Genomic DNA, 20,037 nt, shown 5'->3' with positions numbered 1-20,037 from the left:
ATGCAGGGCCGTTATATTACGGCCATACCCAGACCACCATTATTTGGCACCAATGGCACTCCATACATTTGGAGGTCATCATAATGCCATTTAATTTGAAGTGTATGCAGGTTTCCTCAATCTGACACTTATTGATTGTCATGTTTCTCACTTTTGATATTCATTTTGAGCTCAAATAATAACTTCAAAAATTGAAATCAGACTAAATTGTTTTTTTATGGAGGGTCCTTACCTTCGAGGTCTGAAACACGGAGTTATGAGGCTGAAACCTTGACAAATACTGTTAACTGAAGCCATGTAACAACTGGTCGTGTTTATTATAAAAAAAAAACCGTAAAGGAAACGACTACTTCCGGTTGCAAGTCCAGTTAAAGTTCAAAATCGGAAAAAGATAGAAAATTATTTTTTTTGGGTACAAATGACCTTCTTTACACTGATGAACCCAGATCAATTTTACTCCGATCTAACACCTGTTGTGATAAATGTGTTCAATGGGGTCCACACTACATGTTAACTACAGTTAGATGCATCCCTCAGACTTCCAGGTCAAAAAAGAAAACGAAAACGCATCAAAATTGAATCTTTTTGCACATGAGGACCAACTTTGGGACAAAATCCCACACACCTTTTCCCGTTTCCTCACCCCAACCACCCTATTCCGTGATCCCATATCTTAGATTTAATGCAATCAGTATGCATCAGCATCAGGGTACAGCTCATTTGCATATTTTTTTGCAAATACTCATAACAATTCAGCATGCCAAGGGTTAATATTGTGAGAATATGAGACAAACAATAATTGTCAAGCAAAAGTTTAAATAATTATTGGTGTATACTAGTTAACTCATGTTTTTTGTGTCATAAATAGAATTTTATACAATATAAATAAGATGGGTTATGATTGCCGATGCACCAACTCTTTCTGAAGAGACCAAATGGCACAGAAATGATCAATTATAGGTCACCGTACAACCTTGAACACTAACCTAAGCTCATGCTGCATAGTCATCTATAAAAGGCACAGAAATAACTTCTGTAAAACAATTAAAAACGAAAACTAAGTCTAATTTATGTACCAAACAATGAACAAAAACAAATATGTAACACAGCAACAAATGACAACCACTAAATTACAGGTTCTTGACATGGGACAGTCACATAGAAAATGTGACAGGGTTAAACTAGTATGAAGGCGCCAACCCGTCATCTAACCTGGGACAATTGTGTGGCAGTACAACATAATACCAAACTATAATTATTAGTTGAAAAAGGCTTACCTCATCAGATGGATACACATAGAAAAACATCCTAAGAAGAGTGGATGTGGCCATGCACATCCCAACAATAAAAAAGACACTAAGTACAGATCTGAGATTAATCACAGTTACTGACAGCCAGTTTGAAGGCATACACAACAAGATAACAACGAATAAAAAAGTTTCATCTCAGACTTGATACATATTAGAAAGAAGATGTATGCTTGCCAAATATTTAACACAAATGACAATGACTGAATTACAGACTCCTGGCGAAAGGTACACCCTAACAACAAAAAGTCACTTAGTACAAAGCTCTCAGTTTCTGACAGCTGGGTCAATATCTTTAATTGTTTTTACATATGCGGTAATGGTAACGTATTTTCCTGTAGCTCAGTCCATATCGTAAACTTGGATTGTGTGATAGCTCGTTTCGAAGCTGTGACATTTTCACATATGTGGTTAAATGATCGGGGTACGAAGTGAGATTACCTTTTTCGTAAATTATCATACCCCGAGCATCCTTTCGCGAGGGGCCTCCTCGTTGTGAAAATTCCCTTTTTTTACACAATAAGTTCTTTGAAAATTGAATACTTTGAACACATTTAATAGCTCCATAATTTTTACACATTTATTCTATGTTCCTCTACTTTCCTAATCAACACAAATGGTTAAACTCAGTCCTTTGTAAAAAATAGAAACATGTCCAATATCACTAGACAGAGATTTTTTATTTACACACAACTTTTGAGTTCCTCATTTCGAGGCGCACTAGGGATTTTGACTCAGCTAGTCAAAGACAATAACAACTAAACAAAAACAGCATGCATCTAAGACTAAATTATCAAGCAATGCACTTGTAGCATCATATGGATTTAGTGTAAAGACGTCACAAACAGTCAGAGAAAAACATGACCTTGTGCAATGCCAAATTACAGGTGTCGACATATTATAGATCCACGAAAGTGCATTTGTATATAACAATACTAGTAAGTGTGCTTTTTATTTACTGAAAACCAAACCAATATCAGTAATAGTTATGCCAATAAAAACACTATTCATAGATGAATTTGTGACAAATCTTTAATATCCTCTGTTAAACTAATTAGGATGATTGAAATATTAGGCCGTGTTCACATAGACCTAAACTCGGTGTTGTGTTAGTTTAACTCACATATAAACAAAACACAATTACGTTCCCATTGATAAAACTCAATGTTTACATGTAGTTTAAATCATGTTTTGTCTACATGCAGTCGATAGTCGATGTAGGCCTTGTGTATGTTTAGTGTACACAAAACTAGGCATCCAGAACTTTAATTTTCCCATGTATATTTAAAAATGAAACAATTTTTATATAAAATTGATTTTTATAGCACTTATTAAAAAAGTTCTTCACAGAAATATTTGTCTAAACTTGATATATTTATTTGTTATAAAACACTTCACGTAACCTTATTAACCCCTAATCAAGACTTAAATTCATCAATATTGCCGAACACATAATTTATTTGAAAAGGTCTTCCCGAATCGATTGGACGTACACACTGATAGAAATATTTGCTACTGGTCTTTGTATTCAGACAACGATTCACTCATAAATGCATTACTAAAAAAGGGTGAGGTTAATTGTTTGTTTGTGTAGTATCTCTGGTCCGTTAAAATACAATTAGAAATAATTAAAAAAAAAAAGATAACTCCCTCCCTTTGTCAAATACTTCTTGTAGAAAAAAAATACCATTTTAAACGACCAGAAAAGATAGAAATATAGTGATCCTTAGCATCGCAATTCTCTTTTTTTTTTCGTCTGTAAGCACGCTGATGGCGATCCTACGTTTTTAATGCGTAATCGACACATCTTTAAACTACTGCAAATCATCCAAAATGACTTTCTTAAAGGAGCATCCACTTCACTTTCAAAATAATGGGTGAGGGGGGTCTGAGTCAGATTTTTTTTGCGCTAGAGTTTATAATTATTTTTATTTCGATGGTACCAATTCAATATTTAACACTGTTATGTATGGGGAAACTTTGGATTCAGAATATTTTTTCCTTCTAATCATCTGAATAACCCGATTTTTTTTTACTCAATTAGTGGAAAAATCATCTCTCCTTTTTTAAAAGTCAATTGGTCGTTCCCGAACTGCTAGAAAAGTTGATCAATAATTTGAATTCGGTTCTACGTAATGAACATTTAAATGACATATAGTTTACAAGTGTGAACAAATCTTATGTACAGGTAGCTAAGGCCACAACAATTTAATTTCTTGTTCTACGGATTTTTGGACTCCAAAAATTGGGGCGAGCGAGCGATTTGAAAATTTTAATAAAAAAATATTTAATTTGCAAATTTTTGAGGCGAAGCTTAAAATGTAGAGGCGAGCGATTATAATTTTTTTTTGTAAACATTAAATAGTAGGTTTTGACTATATTAAAACTTGATTTATCACTTGTACCTTGACATTTCTTTAATTTATGGAAGTATTTTTTCCTGTTCAACAAGAAATATTAACAAGGTGTATAGATGTGAACAAATTTTATGTGAAACTAGTGCAGATTACATTAAACAAAATGTAAACATGTTTACTGTACACGGCGTTTGGTGTGAACACGACCTTAGACACATATAAGTCAATTATTTAATAGAAAAACAAAGTAAATCACACAAAATCAGTTCATCCACAGCAGAAAAGAAAAACGCAATAAGTTAAGGAACAACATTTTTATTGCTGTTTTTCATCTCAAAGTCACAGTAAGCCTTCAACGCGGATTATAGAAAAAAAACCACTCTTAACTTACTGCAGGTTTAAGACCATATGTTGATCTCAAATTTTAATGCATTTTGTCGAGTTTTGGGGATAATATAACTTTAAACAGTTCGGATAGTATTTTTATTTTCCATATTCTAGAAGTATAAAAGGTAACCCATAATATGACAAATCTTAAGTAAGAGTATATATCAATACAGATTTTGAGCAAATCTTACTGCTGCTATCTTTTGATAGTCAAAATTTAAAAGGTTTGGAAGCTGATTGAATAGTCTCTACATGACGTTTGATTGATACTATGTCAATCAAAACTAGTCCACCAAAAACAACTGTCATAACAGCTATTCCCAAGGCACCAATTTGATACACAGAAGACCGGTTATCTTCCGCACAAATATACTTCAGTTTTGTTTTTGTCAATGTTGATTTATCAACTGTAAGATTACGTTTTATTTCATCTAAAACAGGAGATAGTATGACACGTAGTTCAGCCATAGTATAATTTGTTGCATTTTGAGATGCCCAATAGTCTAATTTTCCTTTAAACTCACAGGAACACGGGCACATTGGCTCATCTGAAACAGAGATTAAGATTAAGTATAGTTTGTTAAATTTTGAAATGCCAAATGAAAGCTCGAGATTTTAATAAGTATATCATATTTCGAATTCGGCAATAGAAGTTTAATATTTCCTTAACAATACAATGTGATTAAAACGTTTAGCTGATTTTACAGAGTTATCTTCCTCTAGTGTTCGGTACCACCGTGAAACTTATTTGTTTCTTATCATCCATCATATTTAAAATAATGCTGCTGTTTAATTGTAAATTTGAGTGATTGATCGAAGCTAGACCATTTTCATGTCCCCGATGTAGCCCTAATAATATCTCTGCTAGATGGCATCGTTTTAGTGATATATTTTTACTCAAAATAGACTTATATATGTGACTCCTCGAAGTGAAACGGAATTAATAGCATGAACTGGTTCAAAGACTTAAAAGTTCACATGAGCTGATTTTTTTTTTATCTGTATTCATCATTAGCATCTGTCTTATACACATGTTAATTATCTTAACAAACCAATTACATTGGTATAAAGATATATACAAACATATGTTACATGATTATACATATGTACCGTCATACAAAAGTTATTCAAGACATGTTTTATAGAATTGACTGCTTCTTTTTGTAAATTTATTATAGTGTAAAATCGGTAACTGAAGTCAATTTTGTCAGAAGCGTTGAAGTTCTTTATTCTAAAAATGTTCGCACGGTCAACGCTTTTACAACCCTATAAAACTACTAAAAGAAGCATTCAATACTTTTAATTACAAGTATATTATTTTGGTTGCATAATGAAAACACGATTTTTATCAAGTTTTTCTTTTATTTACCTGTGCATTTATTGCGGAAGATCGTGTCATCATGAATGTTACATTTCATTTTGAAATTAAGATTAATTTCAGAATGACGCGAGAATGCTGGTAGCCAATCAAAATAACGTATCATAATGCAACACTCATGTAATGTAATTATATTGAAATAACCACAGAAGTTACCATAAAAAGGTAATATGTATTAAATAATATACGCAGGTGGGCATGGAGGCACATTTAATTTACACTATAGATTTTCACAAGTCGTTTAGATCAAAAGGGATTTTACTTTCAAATTTCAATAAACTTGGTCGGTTCCCAGTTGTGCTTTGCAATTACATATCACAATGTATCACGAATTAAATACTGTGAAGACAGATCAAAATAGTTTATAGCCAAACAAGTAAAAAGTTGAAGAGAACTGAGGACTTATAATTCCAAAAGGTTGTGTCAAATAATATAATCTATGCTTGGGTAAAGAAATTTTTTAAACAAAGTACCTTTTGTTAGCTTTTAATCGTTTAATTCTCTGTCTTATATTTTCTCACATTTATTTGTATGGTTGTCCTGTCATGTAATGTTGTCATTTAAAAGTTATAATTAACATTGCCATTAAAGAAGGAGATTTGGCATGCCACAAAACCAGGTTCAACCCACCATTTTTATCTTCAAATACCCTGTACCAAGTCAGGGAAATGGTCATTGTTATATTATAGTTCGTTTCTGTGTGTGTTACATTTTAATGTTGTGTTTCTCTTGTGTTGTAGTTCTCTTATATTTGATTCGTTTCCCTCAGTTTTAGTTTGGAACTCGGATTTGTTTTGTCTCTATCGATTTAGGAATTTCGAACAGCGGTATACTATATATAGCTACTGTGGCCTTTACTTAGTATTTGAAACAAAATGATACTTTTGTAAACAGGAAATTTATATAATTCATTAATAAAATAAAACACCGAAGTTCTGACTACTGAGCTGGTTATATTTTCGTTGACGAAACAAGTACCAGCAATGGCATCAACCCAGTGGCGTTAATAGTTATCAAAGGTACTAAACACTCTATACCTCACAGAATCAGAATAAAACGGTTGTAACAATCTTTTTATACAATTGAATTTCAATTGAAAACAGTCCTTTTTGACTATTAACGCCTTACATAGCACACATACTGCATAATCGGTTAATGCTGTAATTAGTCCTTGACAAGTGTCAAGTTCAATAGAACAAGACAATCAAATATGTCATTAACAATTTCTTTGTATATAACCTTGAAAAGGAAGTTGAATAAGTTTATTACTGTAAATATGTCATTAACAGGTAAAAGGATAATTAGCAAGGGGAATTGGACAACATTTTCTGATTGAATATCTGAAATGCATTAATATAATCATCAGAACAAAATTGAAATTCAACAATAACCAATAACTGTGAATATATTTACAATATACCATTATCGGATATCCCTATTTTAATACACATCTTCTACTTAATCTTTTATTTAAGCGACAAACAAAATTCATAGGTCAATTTGCCTTCAATGCATATAGGTAGGAACATTCCCTTGAAGATATTCCGGTTTTGGACAAACAAATTCATCCAGGGTTATTTAATTTACTACCACTCGGTTGACGCGCTGCTGATAAATTACATGTGCTCAATGGTATCATCAGCCCAGTAGTCAGTGCATTGGGACTAACATGATTTATAGCATATATTTAAATATACCATTGATAAAGAGAGAATTTATGAAAAAATAAGGATTCAAGTTCCTCAGATAAACTAGACCTGCGATGATTTAGCACTCAGTTTATGTCCCTTTTTGTCATTTGGCTCCAAATATTTTTGCGTATTTATGCATCTTTTGATTTAATTTTTTTATTTGAGCGTTTCTGATAAATACACAAAATGACAGAAATGTATCAAGTTTTATTCATTTAAAGAAGACTTTCTAGAAAAGTAACACCATTTCGCCGATTCGCTTGAGATGCATACTATTGATTATTTGTTTAAGGTTTCCAAATTATCTCAATATATTTTAAAATAGTGTCAAAAAACTTTGTAGGTTAATGCAGAATGTCAAAAATAGTTGAAGATCATTAGCGTTGCATACAAGACACGGCTTTTAAATGTAAGACCGCTGAGTCAATAATAGAATTATACTCATACTTTGATATCGACTACAATCACGGTGGTGATTTAATAATATAACGACTTTAAAACATTAGCTAAGATTTTCGACACTTATTTAGAATAGCATATAATATCATTTGTAACCATATAACATGTTTAATACCTTAGCCGTATTTGGCAAAATATTTTGGAATTTTGGATCCTCAATGCTCTTCAACTTTGTACCTGTTTGGCTTTATAAATATGTTGATATGAGCTTCACTGATGAGTCTTATGTAGACGAAACGCGCATCTGGAGTACTAAATTATAATTCTGGTACCTTTGATAACTATTTATACCACTGGGTCGATGCCACTGCTGGTGGCATTTCGTCCCCGAGGGTATCACCAGCCCAGTAGTCAACACTTCGTTGTTGACATGAATATCAATAATATGGTAAGTTTCCTGTTTACAAAACTTTGAATTTTTCAAAAAACTAAGGACTTTCTTATCCCAGGCATAGATTATCATAGCCGTAGTTTGTACCGAACTGAACAAAGAAATAACAGGACGGGTGCTGTGTACGGTGCAAGAAATTCTTACCCTTCCGGAGCACCTGTTTTCAATCCCGATTTTTAGTGGAGTTCATTTTGTTTCGTAATCATTATTACTGTTTTTGTTTTTGTGAGTCTTTCTTTACTCCTTGGTTTTGATTGTTTTTGTCTTAGTTCAACTTTTTGGAATTTTGGATCCCTAATACTCTTCAACTTTGTACCTGTTTGGCTTTATAAATATTTTGATATGAGCATCACTGGTGAGTCTAAGGTAGACGAAACGCGCGTCTGGCGTACTAAATTATAATCCTGGTACCTTTGATAACTATTTAATGTCTAAAACTATAATAGTATATGTAAATTTATTTGTGCCAGTCTCTGAACCATTGTATTTAGAATGATGAAATTATATAATATAAGCATTTTGATCGATTTTTTGGGTCTTCTTTACTTCGTAATTTCTTTGACCTTTTTAAATGTTCTGTTTCGAGCGTTACTGATGCGTCGTTTGTAGACGTTGTCTGACGTATAGCATTATAATCCTGGTATTGATGATGAGTATATTAAATTCAGCAACATATTCTTGTGCCTGTCCCAAATTAGGAACCTCTTCACATATTGTCTTAAGTCATTTCTTCTCTTTTTTTTTGTTATTTCAAAGAAGTGTGAATTAATTACTGATCTTTGATAGGTTAAACATGCATATAACTTAGTGTTGTCAATTGCACACTTTTGGTCTAACCGGTTACTCGTATAATCGTTCGACCGATTAACCGGTTAACCAATAGTTTAAGCTAATGTGTGAAGGCCTTATCAATAGTACCCTACACATCGATATAAGAAGATGTTGTATGAGTGTCAATGTGACTACATTCTATCCAAGTCATACATTAACGTTTATAAAAACGATGAAATAAAGTTTGGGCTTTGGGGTTATAAGGCTTGTCTGTGAAGATTCCTGTCGAAGTTTTACTCTTAATTCTCAAATTCACGGTATCAACTATGGCGTGTGTACTAACTTCAAATTGAAAAATAGAAAAAAACGTCTTGATCTCGTAGAATTAAATATGTCTGAAACCGATGATTCTTCCATTTTGTCTTGTTGTCTCCGAAATTAACGTAAGGTGCTTCAATAAAAATTGATTAATCCTGATATTCGTACCATCAAGTATACATTGAATTATAATCACGTTGGTTTCTTTTTTTTTTTTTTTTTTTTTTTTTTTTAGAGTTTTTGGCATTTAGTTTAAAGTATGACAAACTAAGACTTGCACGACGGAGATTGCACATTTAGATGTAGGTATACATAATATTAAATCAAACATGAAATAATGAAGTTAATCGTAAAATTTAATCGTATTACTGTATAAAAATAACCGTTAAAAAAACATGAAACTAATAATGTTTACTTAAGATCTTGAAACAAGTTCTAATTAATTTTCTATTTTTGGATTAACATTACCAATCAATATACTGGACAATTGACCGTCAAATTAATCACCACGACGACAATTTAAAAAAAAAAACACAAATATTTAATGACTTTAATACAAATTTATATCAAATCAATTAAAATTGAAAAAAAAGTCCGGTTAACCGGTAAGCGTTTTTGGTATTCTGTATTCGGTCGTTTGAACGGTTACCCGGTTAACCATTGACTACACTAATATAAATACATTGGAAGTATGTTGCATTATAATACGTTACTTTGATTGGCTAACAGGAATCTCACAGCATTTTAAAGTTAATTATCATTTCATAATGTAATGTAGGAGATGACACAAGGTTCCACAGTTATGTGCACAGTAACATAAAAAAAAAAAGCTTGATAGAAATCGTGTGTTCATTATACTTGCAAAACAATTTAATTATAAGTATTGAATAATTTGAGAAGAATTGAGTAAAATTGAGTTGTAAAAGCGTTGATCGTGTGCACATTTTTAGAAGGAAGCACTCCAATTTATTTACAAAAAGAATCATTCAATTCTCCATTATTACTTCAGTAATTTTGATTTAATATAGTAATGAAAGACCAATCTTTGTTATAAATACAATTCATTCATTAACTTCATTACACTTTACACCTAATTATAGACCACAATGAAATAAATAAAGACATTGGTACTTACTTTTAATAACATCTAACAAAACAGGCGAACTTGACGTGTTTCCTAATAAATTTGTTGCAGTACAAATATATTCACCAATATCACCTAATGTTGTCGATGAAAATGTCAATGATGGCGAATTTATATCCCCGCCTTGTAGATTACCAGTAAAACTGAGGAAAACGCCATTTTGATTTTTCTTCCATTCAACAGAAATTACACTTGGTAAACCACTGGCTTCACAGAAAAGCGTAATATGTTCGGATGCATTCACCCGAACTTCAGTTTGATTTATCATTATATTTGGTAATCCTTCAATTGAAAACAGCAATGTTAATTATATGGCCATATTGTGACTCTAACTTTCGCCCACTTACTTTAAACACATCATTTGAATTCTAAACTTTTGTCTATCTGATGAGTTAAGCCTTTTTCAACTGATTTTTATAGACTGTTATACCACTGTCCCAGGTTAGGGGGAAGGTTGGGATCCCGCTAACATGTTTCACCCCGCCACATTATATATGTATGTGCGAGTCCCAAGTCAGAAACCTGTAATTCAGTGGTTGTCGTTTGTTTATGTGTTACATATTTGTTTTTCGTTCATTTTTTTTATATAAATAAGGCCGTTAGTTTTCTCGTTTGAATTGTTTTACATTGTCTTATCGGGGCCTTTTATAGCTGACTATGCGGTATGGGCTTTGTTCATTGTTGAAGGCCGTACGGTGATCTATAGTTGTTAATTTCTGTGTTATTTTGGTCTCTTTTGGACAGTTGTCACATTGGCAATCATACCACATCTTTTTTTATAAATCTATTTGAAGTGATGATGCAATGGCAGAATTTACCTTGGTGATATCGAAATAGACAAAAAATATCATTACTTAAAAGAAACATTCATTCAAACAATTCAATCCAATACAGCTCCAAATTACAATAAATAGTCTAATCATACCACATCTTCTTTTTTATATTACACAATTTGTAATGTTTCTTTGATGGTCTTATTATTTTCAATATGTACAACCCTTTGATGAATATTTAGTTTGATGATATATTTTCACTTCTGTTCTCTTACTATGAACAACAGGTTTATTCATTTTGTAAGAAACATTTCTATTCTGCAAAAACAACAAAACTATGACCAGTATATTTAAATCTACCTGCGTACGTTATTTTCTTTATTGCCATTTTTTACAGTGTATAGTTGTCTTTTGACATCTTTCAATGCCCATTTTTTTTTTAAATGTATGTTGTTTTTATATTGTATATTGTCCTGAGTCAGGAGCCTGTTATTCAGTTGTTGTGGTTTGTTTATCTGGTTCAGAAGTGTTTCTCGTATTTATCAAGAATATACCGTTGGTTTTCCTGTTTCAACTATTTTATACTAGTCATTGTAGGGCCTTCTTCAACTTGCTGTTCGGTGTGAGCCAATGCTCCGTGTGGAAGGCCATACTTCCAACTATTTAATTTTTTACACATTATGACTTTGATGGAGAGTTGTGTTATTGATATACATACCACAACCCCTTACATTGTATTTCTATTATATCCTTATACAATGCTTACCAAGTTAGAGTCGATACATTTCATTTCGATATAAGTTTGAATTAGCGCATTGAAATTACCGAGGACTTATGAAAGAGAGATTCAACCTTGATATACTCGTACGTATATTTTAGTTGCTAAGCGCAACATGTATTCATAGTCGTCATGGATGGCTTCACATTGTAAGAATTAAAGTTGTTATGTAATGCTTCAACAGAGGAATCAGGAAACATTTCTGCGCTTATCAGAGACATGTTTTCGCAGTCTAAGATCTTTCGGATTATAATTGAAGTGAATATTAACCCAATGACGACAATTTGGGTTAATAGTAATTGATTCATATGACAGATAATGCATTCAGAGCACACGAGAAACTTACCTTAATTTGCATCAGCTAAATGTAATTATGACATTTGAACATCGATAAACTACTATTGCCTCTAATTTACCTCCCCTGTTTCATGGAAAAAAACATTATATGGTACAATATGTTTATTGAGTAATTATCTGGGAATTAAAAGCTGTAATCACCCAGTTTCGTGGTATTGAAGCTATTGAATCGACGTTACTTTATAAAAGTAAGCATGGAAAGTGAAACCGCCAAAGCTTAACAACCATGAGGTAAATACAACACGCCATTAATGCTATAAATGCGTAAGCTTTAAATACAAGGTGAATGATAGACCAAGATCAAACTTATGAATGCAACATACCTCCTATAACGTCTAAAACAGTTTCTGAACTCCTACCAGACAGTTCTGTGGTTTCTCCTTGACAATAATATTTGCCAGCGTCGGAAAAACCCGCATTTAATAACAATAGTGAATGCCAGGTTTTGTTTGATCCAAGGTATTTTGAAGTGTTTCCCAAGTCAACACAGACAACTGTCCCATTTATTTCTCTTTCCCATGAAACATTTTTCAAATCAGGCTTTGACCATATAGTACATTCTAAAGTCACCTGTTCGCCATAAACGACGGTATAAGTAGGACTTGAAATTTCTGCTTGAACTGTAAAAGAATAATGATGTTTCTTTTTGTTATTAAATTTCGCATTTCTGAAATATAACTGTCACTTGAGAATTAAGTTATATATTTATTCTTTTGACATAAACTGATTAACTATCAGACATTATACTTCTGCAAGAAATTTGTTCCAGAATATCAATAGGAAACAAACTTTTAATCAAATAGGCTTAATGATGCGTTGCATAACACTTAGCAGAGACAGTGACGAAGCAGATTGTAACCCCACGAAAAAAAGAAATTTAGTTAACCTTGACTTTGCCTCAGTTGGCAATGTTTTCTCGGGTTTTGCAATCGTCATTATCACTCACCCAGCTATATGCTATTCACATGATAATATTTTTTTCTCTAATGATAATTTGTCGAGATATCAATAATATTCTTTACAATGTTTACCAAAAGATGGCAAACAATAAAAAGATAAATGAAATAAGGTATTATCATACATAGATGCGCATTACTGTTAAATGACTACGATTGAATGGTTGCATATACTGGATAACTGCAAGTCCCAATTTCAACCTTATCTCAGTAGTAAAAGCAGAATATACTTTGTCAAACCCATTTAGGGCAAAGTAAAAACTAATTAGACAGTTATTTTGTGATAGAATCAGTGACTTGACATCAAAGAAAGAAGAAAGATACAAGAGGGGCAGTCAAACTCATTGATCGAAAGTAAACTGACAACGCTATGGCTAAAAGATAAATAAAAAGACAAACAGACAAATTGTACACTAGACACAACATTGAAAACTGAAGACTTAGCAACTCGAACCCCGTCAAAAACTGGGGATGATCTCAAGTGCTCCGAAAGGTTAAGGAGATCCGGCTGCATATCTGTGACACCCGTCTTGTTGTTTATGTTATTTCAAACTAGGTTAATAGTCCAAATCGGTAGGTCATAGTTTATAGGTTTTTTTTTATAACATACCGCCTACGACATCAACTGTTATCATATCTCCCACTGTTGTACCCACGTGATTTGTTGCTTCACATGTAAAATTGCCTACATCCTGAAAGTTAACGCTGTGAATAGACAGATTTGGTGTCGTCATAGTAGCAGCACTGTAATGTGTCGATGATGCGTCGTTGTATGGAAAGATTCCTTTGCTATTTTTCATTTTCCACTGGATTGACGTCACCTCTGGTAGTCCACGAAACGAACAATTCAAAACAAGCAAGTCACTATACTTAGTAATATACAAGAGCTGTGGTGCACTAACAATTGGAAAATCTGAAATACAAAATAGCATCTTATAAATACTGGTAATCACTAAAAAAAAAAAGAAGCTACACTATGTGACCTCTTTGCAGCCATTTAATACTTACAGGTAATCATTTTCAGAGCGATAAGACAATTACTAGGTTGCCATTATCAATTTGTCTCTCTCTACATTAAGGATTTTGAATAAATATGCAAATTCATTAAAGATACAAGGCTTACCAAAAACTTAAGTATAGACCCTAATCAATTAAATGGTCATCTCTATTAAGAAAATGGAGTAGCCTGAAAAACAAATATTCAAAAACGTTCTGTTTAATCTGGCTATAACATCCTAAGCCTAAACAAAAAAAAAAATAAATAATGATAAAATGACCCAATCATTAATTTGCCATGTCCTGGAATGCAGTGGTAAACTTCATTACCTTTTATTATTTTCTTTATATGCTTATGGGGATTGCATTGAAAACTTAAACCTTATTTTCATAGAAGTGAGAAGTTAAGCTAGCTATAAAACCAGCTTTTTTTAGCTTTGATTTTGTCATAATTGACCTGTTTGCAGTTATTTTTTACAGCTTGTCATGTTGTGTAGGCACTTGCTTATTGTTGAATACTATATGTTAATCTTGTATATTGGGTTTTATATTAAGTTGTGCTTTCTTTAATCTGTTTTCACTCTCTTCTTTCTTCACATCTGCCTGAAAATCTATATACCTACCAGAAATGGTAAAACTGATCGAGGACCCCATTCCTACTCCTTTTAAGTTGGTAACATGGCATGAGTAAGAACCCATATCTGATTCACCTACATTGGCTATTTCTAAAGAGGTTGAAGATGTTGTCGATCCTGTATATTTATTGGCATTAGTTGAGCTATCAATGACTTTGACAAATGTACCATTGTTAAATTCCCAATTGACATTTAAAATTGGTAAGGTTGAGCAATATGGGCATTCAAGTGTAACTGAAGCGTGGTACGGCGATGCCAATTCGGAAAAATTTCTATACACATATGGCTTTGATGCATCTACAATAAAAAAAAAGTCACTTAACTTTAAGTATTTAAACATCTTAAACAAAATAAAATATGCTCTTATATTTGTACGATTGATATACTTGTCGATGAGGGTAGACACAAAATAAGATTTCTCATTTATTTAGATAAACAATATTTTACATTTTTCATATTTTTGACCTGGATTACCTCAAATATGACTATTTGCCTCAGTTTAATGTGCATTTTTTTGGACAATTGTGCGACAACAGGAAATTTTGTATGCAAACTAGTTTAATTTGGATTCTGAGAACTACTAGTAATTTGCATACAAAATTGACTTCTGTGACATAATATTTACTTTTGAGACAAAAATGCATTTTGTGTTAAGAATAACTGTTATTTTGTTATGACAGAATTGCATTTCGTGTACACATACATGATTTTGATAACAAAAAGTTAAAGTACCATTCGGCGCCGGTAGCTACAGTTGCCTTTATTTAACAACGGGACAAAGCATCAATGCATCGAAAAGTTGTTAAACTTACAATAAAAATAAGGAAACTACACCAACAAATTTAATTGAATATTTGCTTTTGTCGGCAAATACAAAGTAAATACATATAAAAGAATGTATCAATGTTTCAGTAGGTTGCGTAAACACGTTATAACGACTTGTGGAATTCATTTACTTTGGTTACGAAATTGACTTTACTGGTAAGCGATAATTATCTTAATATTAGGAGGCTATATATCTTTTTAATCTAAATAATTGCCACATTATGTGTGAGAAATGTAAACTTCCTTGTAGAGCTAAGTGTGTTTTTCTACACAAGAGATGATTGAAAGCAGAAAACAGCTGCAAAAGATATTATAAAATTTTCTGTCGAAAACTACAAAAATTGAAAAAAAATTATGTATAATTCTTGAACTCATTGGGAACTTGATGAATAAAAAATATTGTTAAAGGTAACATTTTTCTAAATTAATAACTTTTTGAAATATACAGATTTTGTAGTGATTAATTCTTTTAAATTCTAAAATTGAAAAAATAACAAACTCCGAGGAAAATTCAAATCGGAAAGTCCCTTATCAAAACATTCCATAAATACCATCCATATTTGGTTGACCTTTATGAGTTTTCTTGGTTAGATGTTCATAAATGCATGAGGAACTTAAGTTCCTTTTCAATAGATGACAGTGTTTGCCCAACTACAGTGCGTACTGCTATATTTGTTTTTTTTTCATTCTCATAAATTTTGCATATATTATACGGGAACATAATAAATCTATAAACATAAATATTTATTGTACATACTCTGGAACCGAAGATAATACATGTAGATGACCACCAATATGCATATTTTGAATTCTTTTTCATCAGTTATCTGTGATTTAAGGCTTTTGTTAGTTTTCAATAGAATTCCTTCAAGTATACATTTCAAATTATATCTTTCATCATAAAAATCAGTTAATAATCGGTTTTCAATTGGCTTCATTATAACAGTATTTTTTTTCTTTCTGTGTTTTGATATATCTCTGATTGTCAAAAGTTCTGTTAAGTGTACTATTTTTAATTCTCATCTGATACCCTTCGAAGTATACCCATTTGATCAATTTGGTATCAAATATGTCATACCTGAACACAGATAGTCATACTGCCAATTACATCCAATTGTGCGTAGTGTGTAGCCTGTCCTCTGCAGTCTTATACATTGGTCTGTTTGTTGATTATTTGGTTCGCCTGGATACCATGTCGTAAATGTAGGTATATCACAGCTTATCCAGCGATAAACATACGGGGTGGAAGTCATATCGTACCTCATGCCTACCCAGATGTCATTGGCAATATTATTGCCCCTTAGAAAGTAAACATATTAAAAAAAATGATCTCCATTGGGCATATATGCATTACATGTACAAGAAAAAAATAACAAAATTCCGTACTCAAAACGTCAAGTCCGTTAACAAACCAAAAGCTCAAATACACCAAATGAATAAATAACGACTGTCATTTTCCTAACTTGGTACATACATGTTCTTATGTATAAAATAGTGGATTAGACGTGGTTTTATAGCTAGCTTAACATCTAGCTTGTATGACTGACAGTAATTCTATAAAAGCGAGAACAAGGTGTGAGCAAAAGAAACAGAAATAATAGGTAAAAATTAAATAAATAAATGGGGTACATCAGTCACCACTATGTTTTTATCCTAATCTCTATAAAACAAACAAGTATGTCAGCAAAGTTGAACATAGATCGCATACCGACAAAGTTAGCTCCAAATTTTTTTACATGCGTATAGAAATGAATATACGCTTATCTCAGTTTGATATTTTTTTTTTACAGTTGTTGTATTTTCTTATTACAAATTGTATGTCCTGTACAGTGTTCAAATAAATTTTTTAATTGAAAATGACATATTTTTTGTAAAATTGCAAAAAGAGGAGAAACGCATAAAGGCAAACAATAATGCCTGATGGGATAGATGTGTTTATTAATATAAAGTGTTATAGAAAACTAGCAAAGTTAACTTTTATATTGAAATTAAACTGATTAAAATATAGTTTATATGTATTTAATTTAATAGTTATCTTAGTCAGAAACACAGACTTCTGTCAACCCCATCCCCAACCCCACGCTCACGCCCGCTGCAAAATGTATTCAATTTTGACCAAAAGAAACAATTCGTGTGAATCCTATGAGTATTTGACATATTATTTAAGAAATCACAAATATGTATTGGCAACGGGAATAGTAATAAAAGTATTGCTCTGCAATTTTTGAAAGTCATTAATTAACCGAAGGAAATTTCTAATTTTTGTAACAATCTTACTTCACCTTGTTCGAAAAGAACGATAGCTTATTCTTATTGGACAATTCTTAAATGCTTTATTGTCTTTATCATTTTGTTATACGTTTGTATTCTTACGTTTCACTGTTCATGTAGGCGACAGCATCATCAAGGTCTGATTGTGAATCTAACTTTGCAAGTTGCATACCTCGTGCCTCGCAGTCTTGTTTGGCTTGAAGCCAAGTAAATGTAGGTACTCCGTTACTGTAGTAATATTCACCTGATAATAAAGCAACTTTCAACGTGTAAGAAACATCATAGTCATTATTGCATTAAAAATTTGAAAAAGTGTTAATTTGATAGGATTTCAAACGAAAATAGTTAATAAGAAACCATTAGTTCTATAACATTATTCAAGAACACTAAGGATGTTTTCAGTAACTGATATTCTACGATCTGTTTTCATTATGCTGTGCGATGTCAGTGTGTTTTCAGGTCATTGCATCTACTCGTAATTCGTCATCCATTAGTTAAGCCGATCTCAAAATAGTTGACAAATGATTTGTAAAATTTAAAAATTCAATTACAGTTTAAACCTCAAGCAAAGTTGACTTCAGATAAATTTGGCTATTATGTTGTTAGGTAATTTTGTTATATAGCTCTTCTACGGTTTCGGTACTTATACATTGTTGAATTTCAATTGTTTGGCATTGAGCGTTCCTGATAAAGATAAATCCAGAAAAGCCATTCGGATGCATGGAATTATGAAGCGTGTTGCTCTCAATTTTTTTAAATCTGGATTTTTCAATTAAAAGTACAGGAAGTATAATGGTTCGCGTGGTGTTGATATGGAAAGTAGAAACTATGAAGTTGTTTAATGTATTCAAATTATCAAATGTTCAACGAAAAACGTATTGTGTGGAAAAAGGCATTTGTACCACGAAAAGCTGCATCACGAAAGGATTTTCGGGGTATCCTAGTTACGAAAAAAATAATCTTACTTCGTACCCCCAAAAATTAAATTACATATGTGACAATTTCTCAGCTTCGAAATAAGCGTTTCCAAGTTTATTAAATGGACTGAGCTCCATATGAAACTTTTACCATTACTGTCTATGGAAAATCAACAACTCATATTGACCCATATACCTACCTATTGAAAGAGGAAGTATGATGATCAGTATCAGAATACATAATAGTAGATTCATTACAACTCATTAAACTGATTATCTGAAATAACAAGTGATAGTATTTGAAATAGTGACAACAACTTTCATGCTAATATAGCCAATTTGAACTGACTGATACATCTGGCCATGTAGCACAAGATTCACACAATCAACAAATCCTTTCCTAGAAAAGAAACTTTCCTTCGGTATCTTAAATCTCATATTTCCCAGGTGTATGTATATAAAGACTTTTAAAAAGACCATCTATGATGCATCAGGGTGCAAAAACTTAGTGTTTCGAGTGATTGAAACATTTTAAAAGCAGCAAATGTACAAACAAATGACGATTTATCAATCCAACACAGTAGAGCTGGCTATTAAGGTTGGTGATTCAGCCGGGAACGAAACGTCCAACCGCAGTGGCTTCATTATAACGATATAATGTTTTGTTTTTTTAATCTAGTGCTGAAGATATTTGGTTTTATTCTAAATAAGAAAATAAGACTGGTTATTTGCGCTGGAAGATAAGAGTTTGAAACAGCTATAATATTTAAGTTTTTTTTATAAGCAAAGAAGGCCGTATATTAAGGACATTATCCTGTTATGGATGCTCCTATTGGTCGCATATCTCTTCCCTTTTTTTTTTATGTCGTATACATCTTTTGCTTTCGCTTTTTTGGGAATAAGCGTTCTTTAAAGGGATAATTCAGAACGATCATTCGGACGATAACCTTCTCACGTGCTATTTTCAATTTTTGTTACCTTTGGTTTTTCACATTTAGAATAAACAATTGTAGACATTATATGGCGAAAAACATTTTATTTTAAATTTGAAATTACGAAAGCTATAAAATAAAGTTTACTTTTTTTGGTTTAATCATTTCTGGTTTTTTTATTGAGCTATATTTTGAAACATGATACTTAAAATTCGAGTGAACATATTATACAGTTTTTTGATAAAATATACATTAAAGAATGACAATCTAAGTTTTCAAGTATACAAAGTATGCATCGAGTGACACAAAATCGCTATATGGATGTACTTGGGTGAAATTAAAAAAATCTCTAATCTAAAATTAATATTATAAGTCAGGAGATTACTAGATAAAG

The 20,037-nt window shown here is 32.0% G+C and overlaps 1 protein-coding gene across 1 annotated transcript; it reads right to left on the bottom strand.

Annotated features, from left to right (window-relative positions):
• Nucleotides 1-4,109: 4,109 nt before the first annotated feature.
• Nucleotides 4,110-18,988, bottom strand: LOC134705235 (hemicentin-2-like). The gene is made up of 8 exons (XM_063563996.1): nt 18,912-18,988; nt 17,897-18,038; nt 16,602-16,822; nt 14,687-14,995; nt 13,678-13,980; nt 12,435-12,731; nt 10,195-10,485; nt 4,110-4,599 (listed from the first exon to the last, which is right to left on the bottom strand). The coding sequence occupies exons 1-8, from the start codon at nt 18,964-18,966 to the stop codon at nt 4,262-4,264; spliced, it is 1,956 nt and encodes a 651-aa protein (XP_063420066.1). The 5' UTR covers nt 18,967-18,988; the 3' UTR covers nt 4,110-4,261.
• Between the last annotated feature and the right edge of the window lie 1,049 nt (nt 18,989-20,037).

This window comes from Mytilus trossulus, chromosome 2 (assembly GCF_036588685.1).
Source record: "Mytilus trossulus isolate FHL-02 chromosome 2, PNRI_Mtr1.1.1.hap1, whole genome shotgun sequence".
Taxonomy (NCBI): Eukaryota; Metazoa; Mollusca; class Bivalvia; order Mytilida; family Mytilidae; genus Mytilus; species Mytilus trossulus.
Note: the sequence above shows the minus strand (reverse complement) of the source record. Positions and strands in the feature narration are given on the sequence as shown.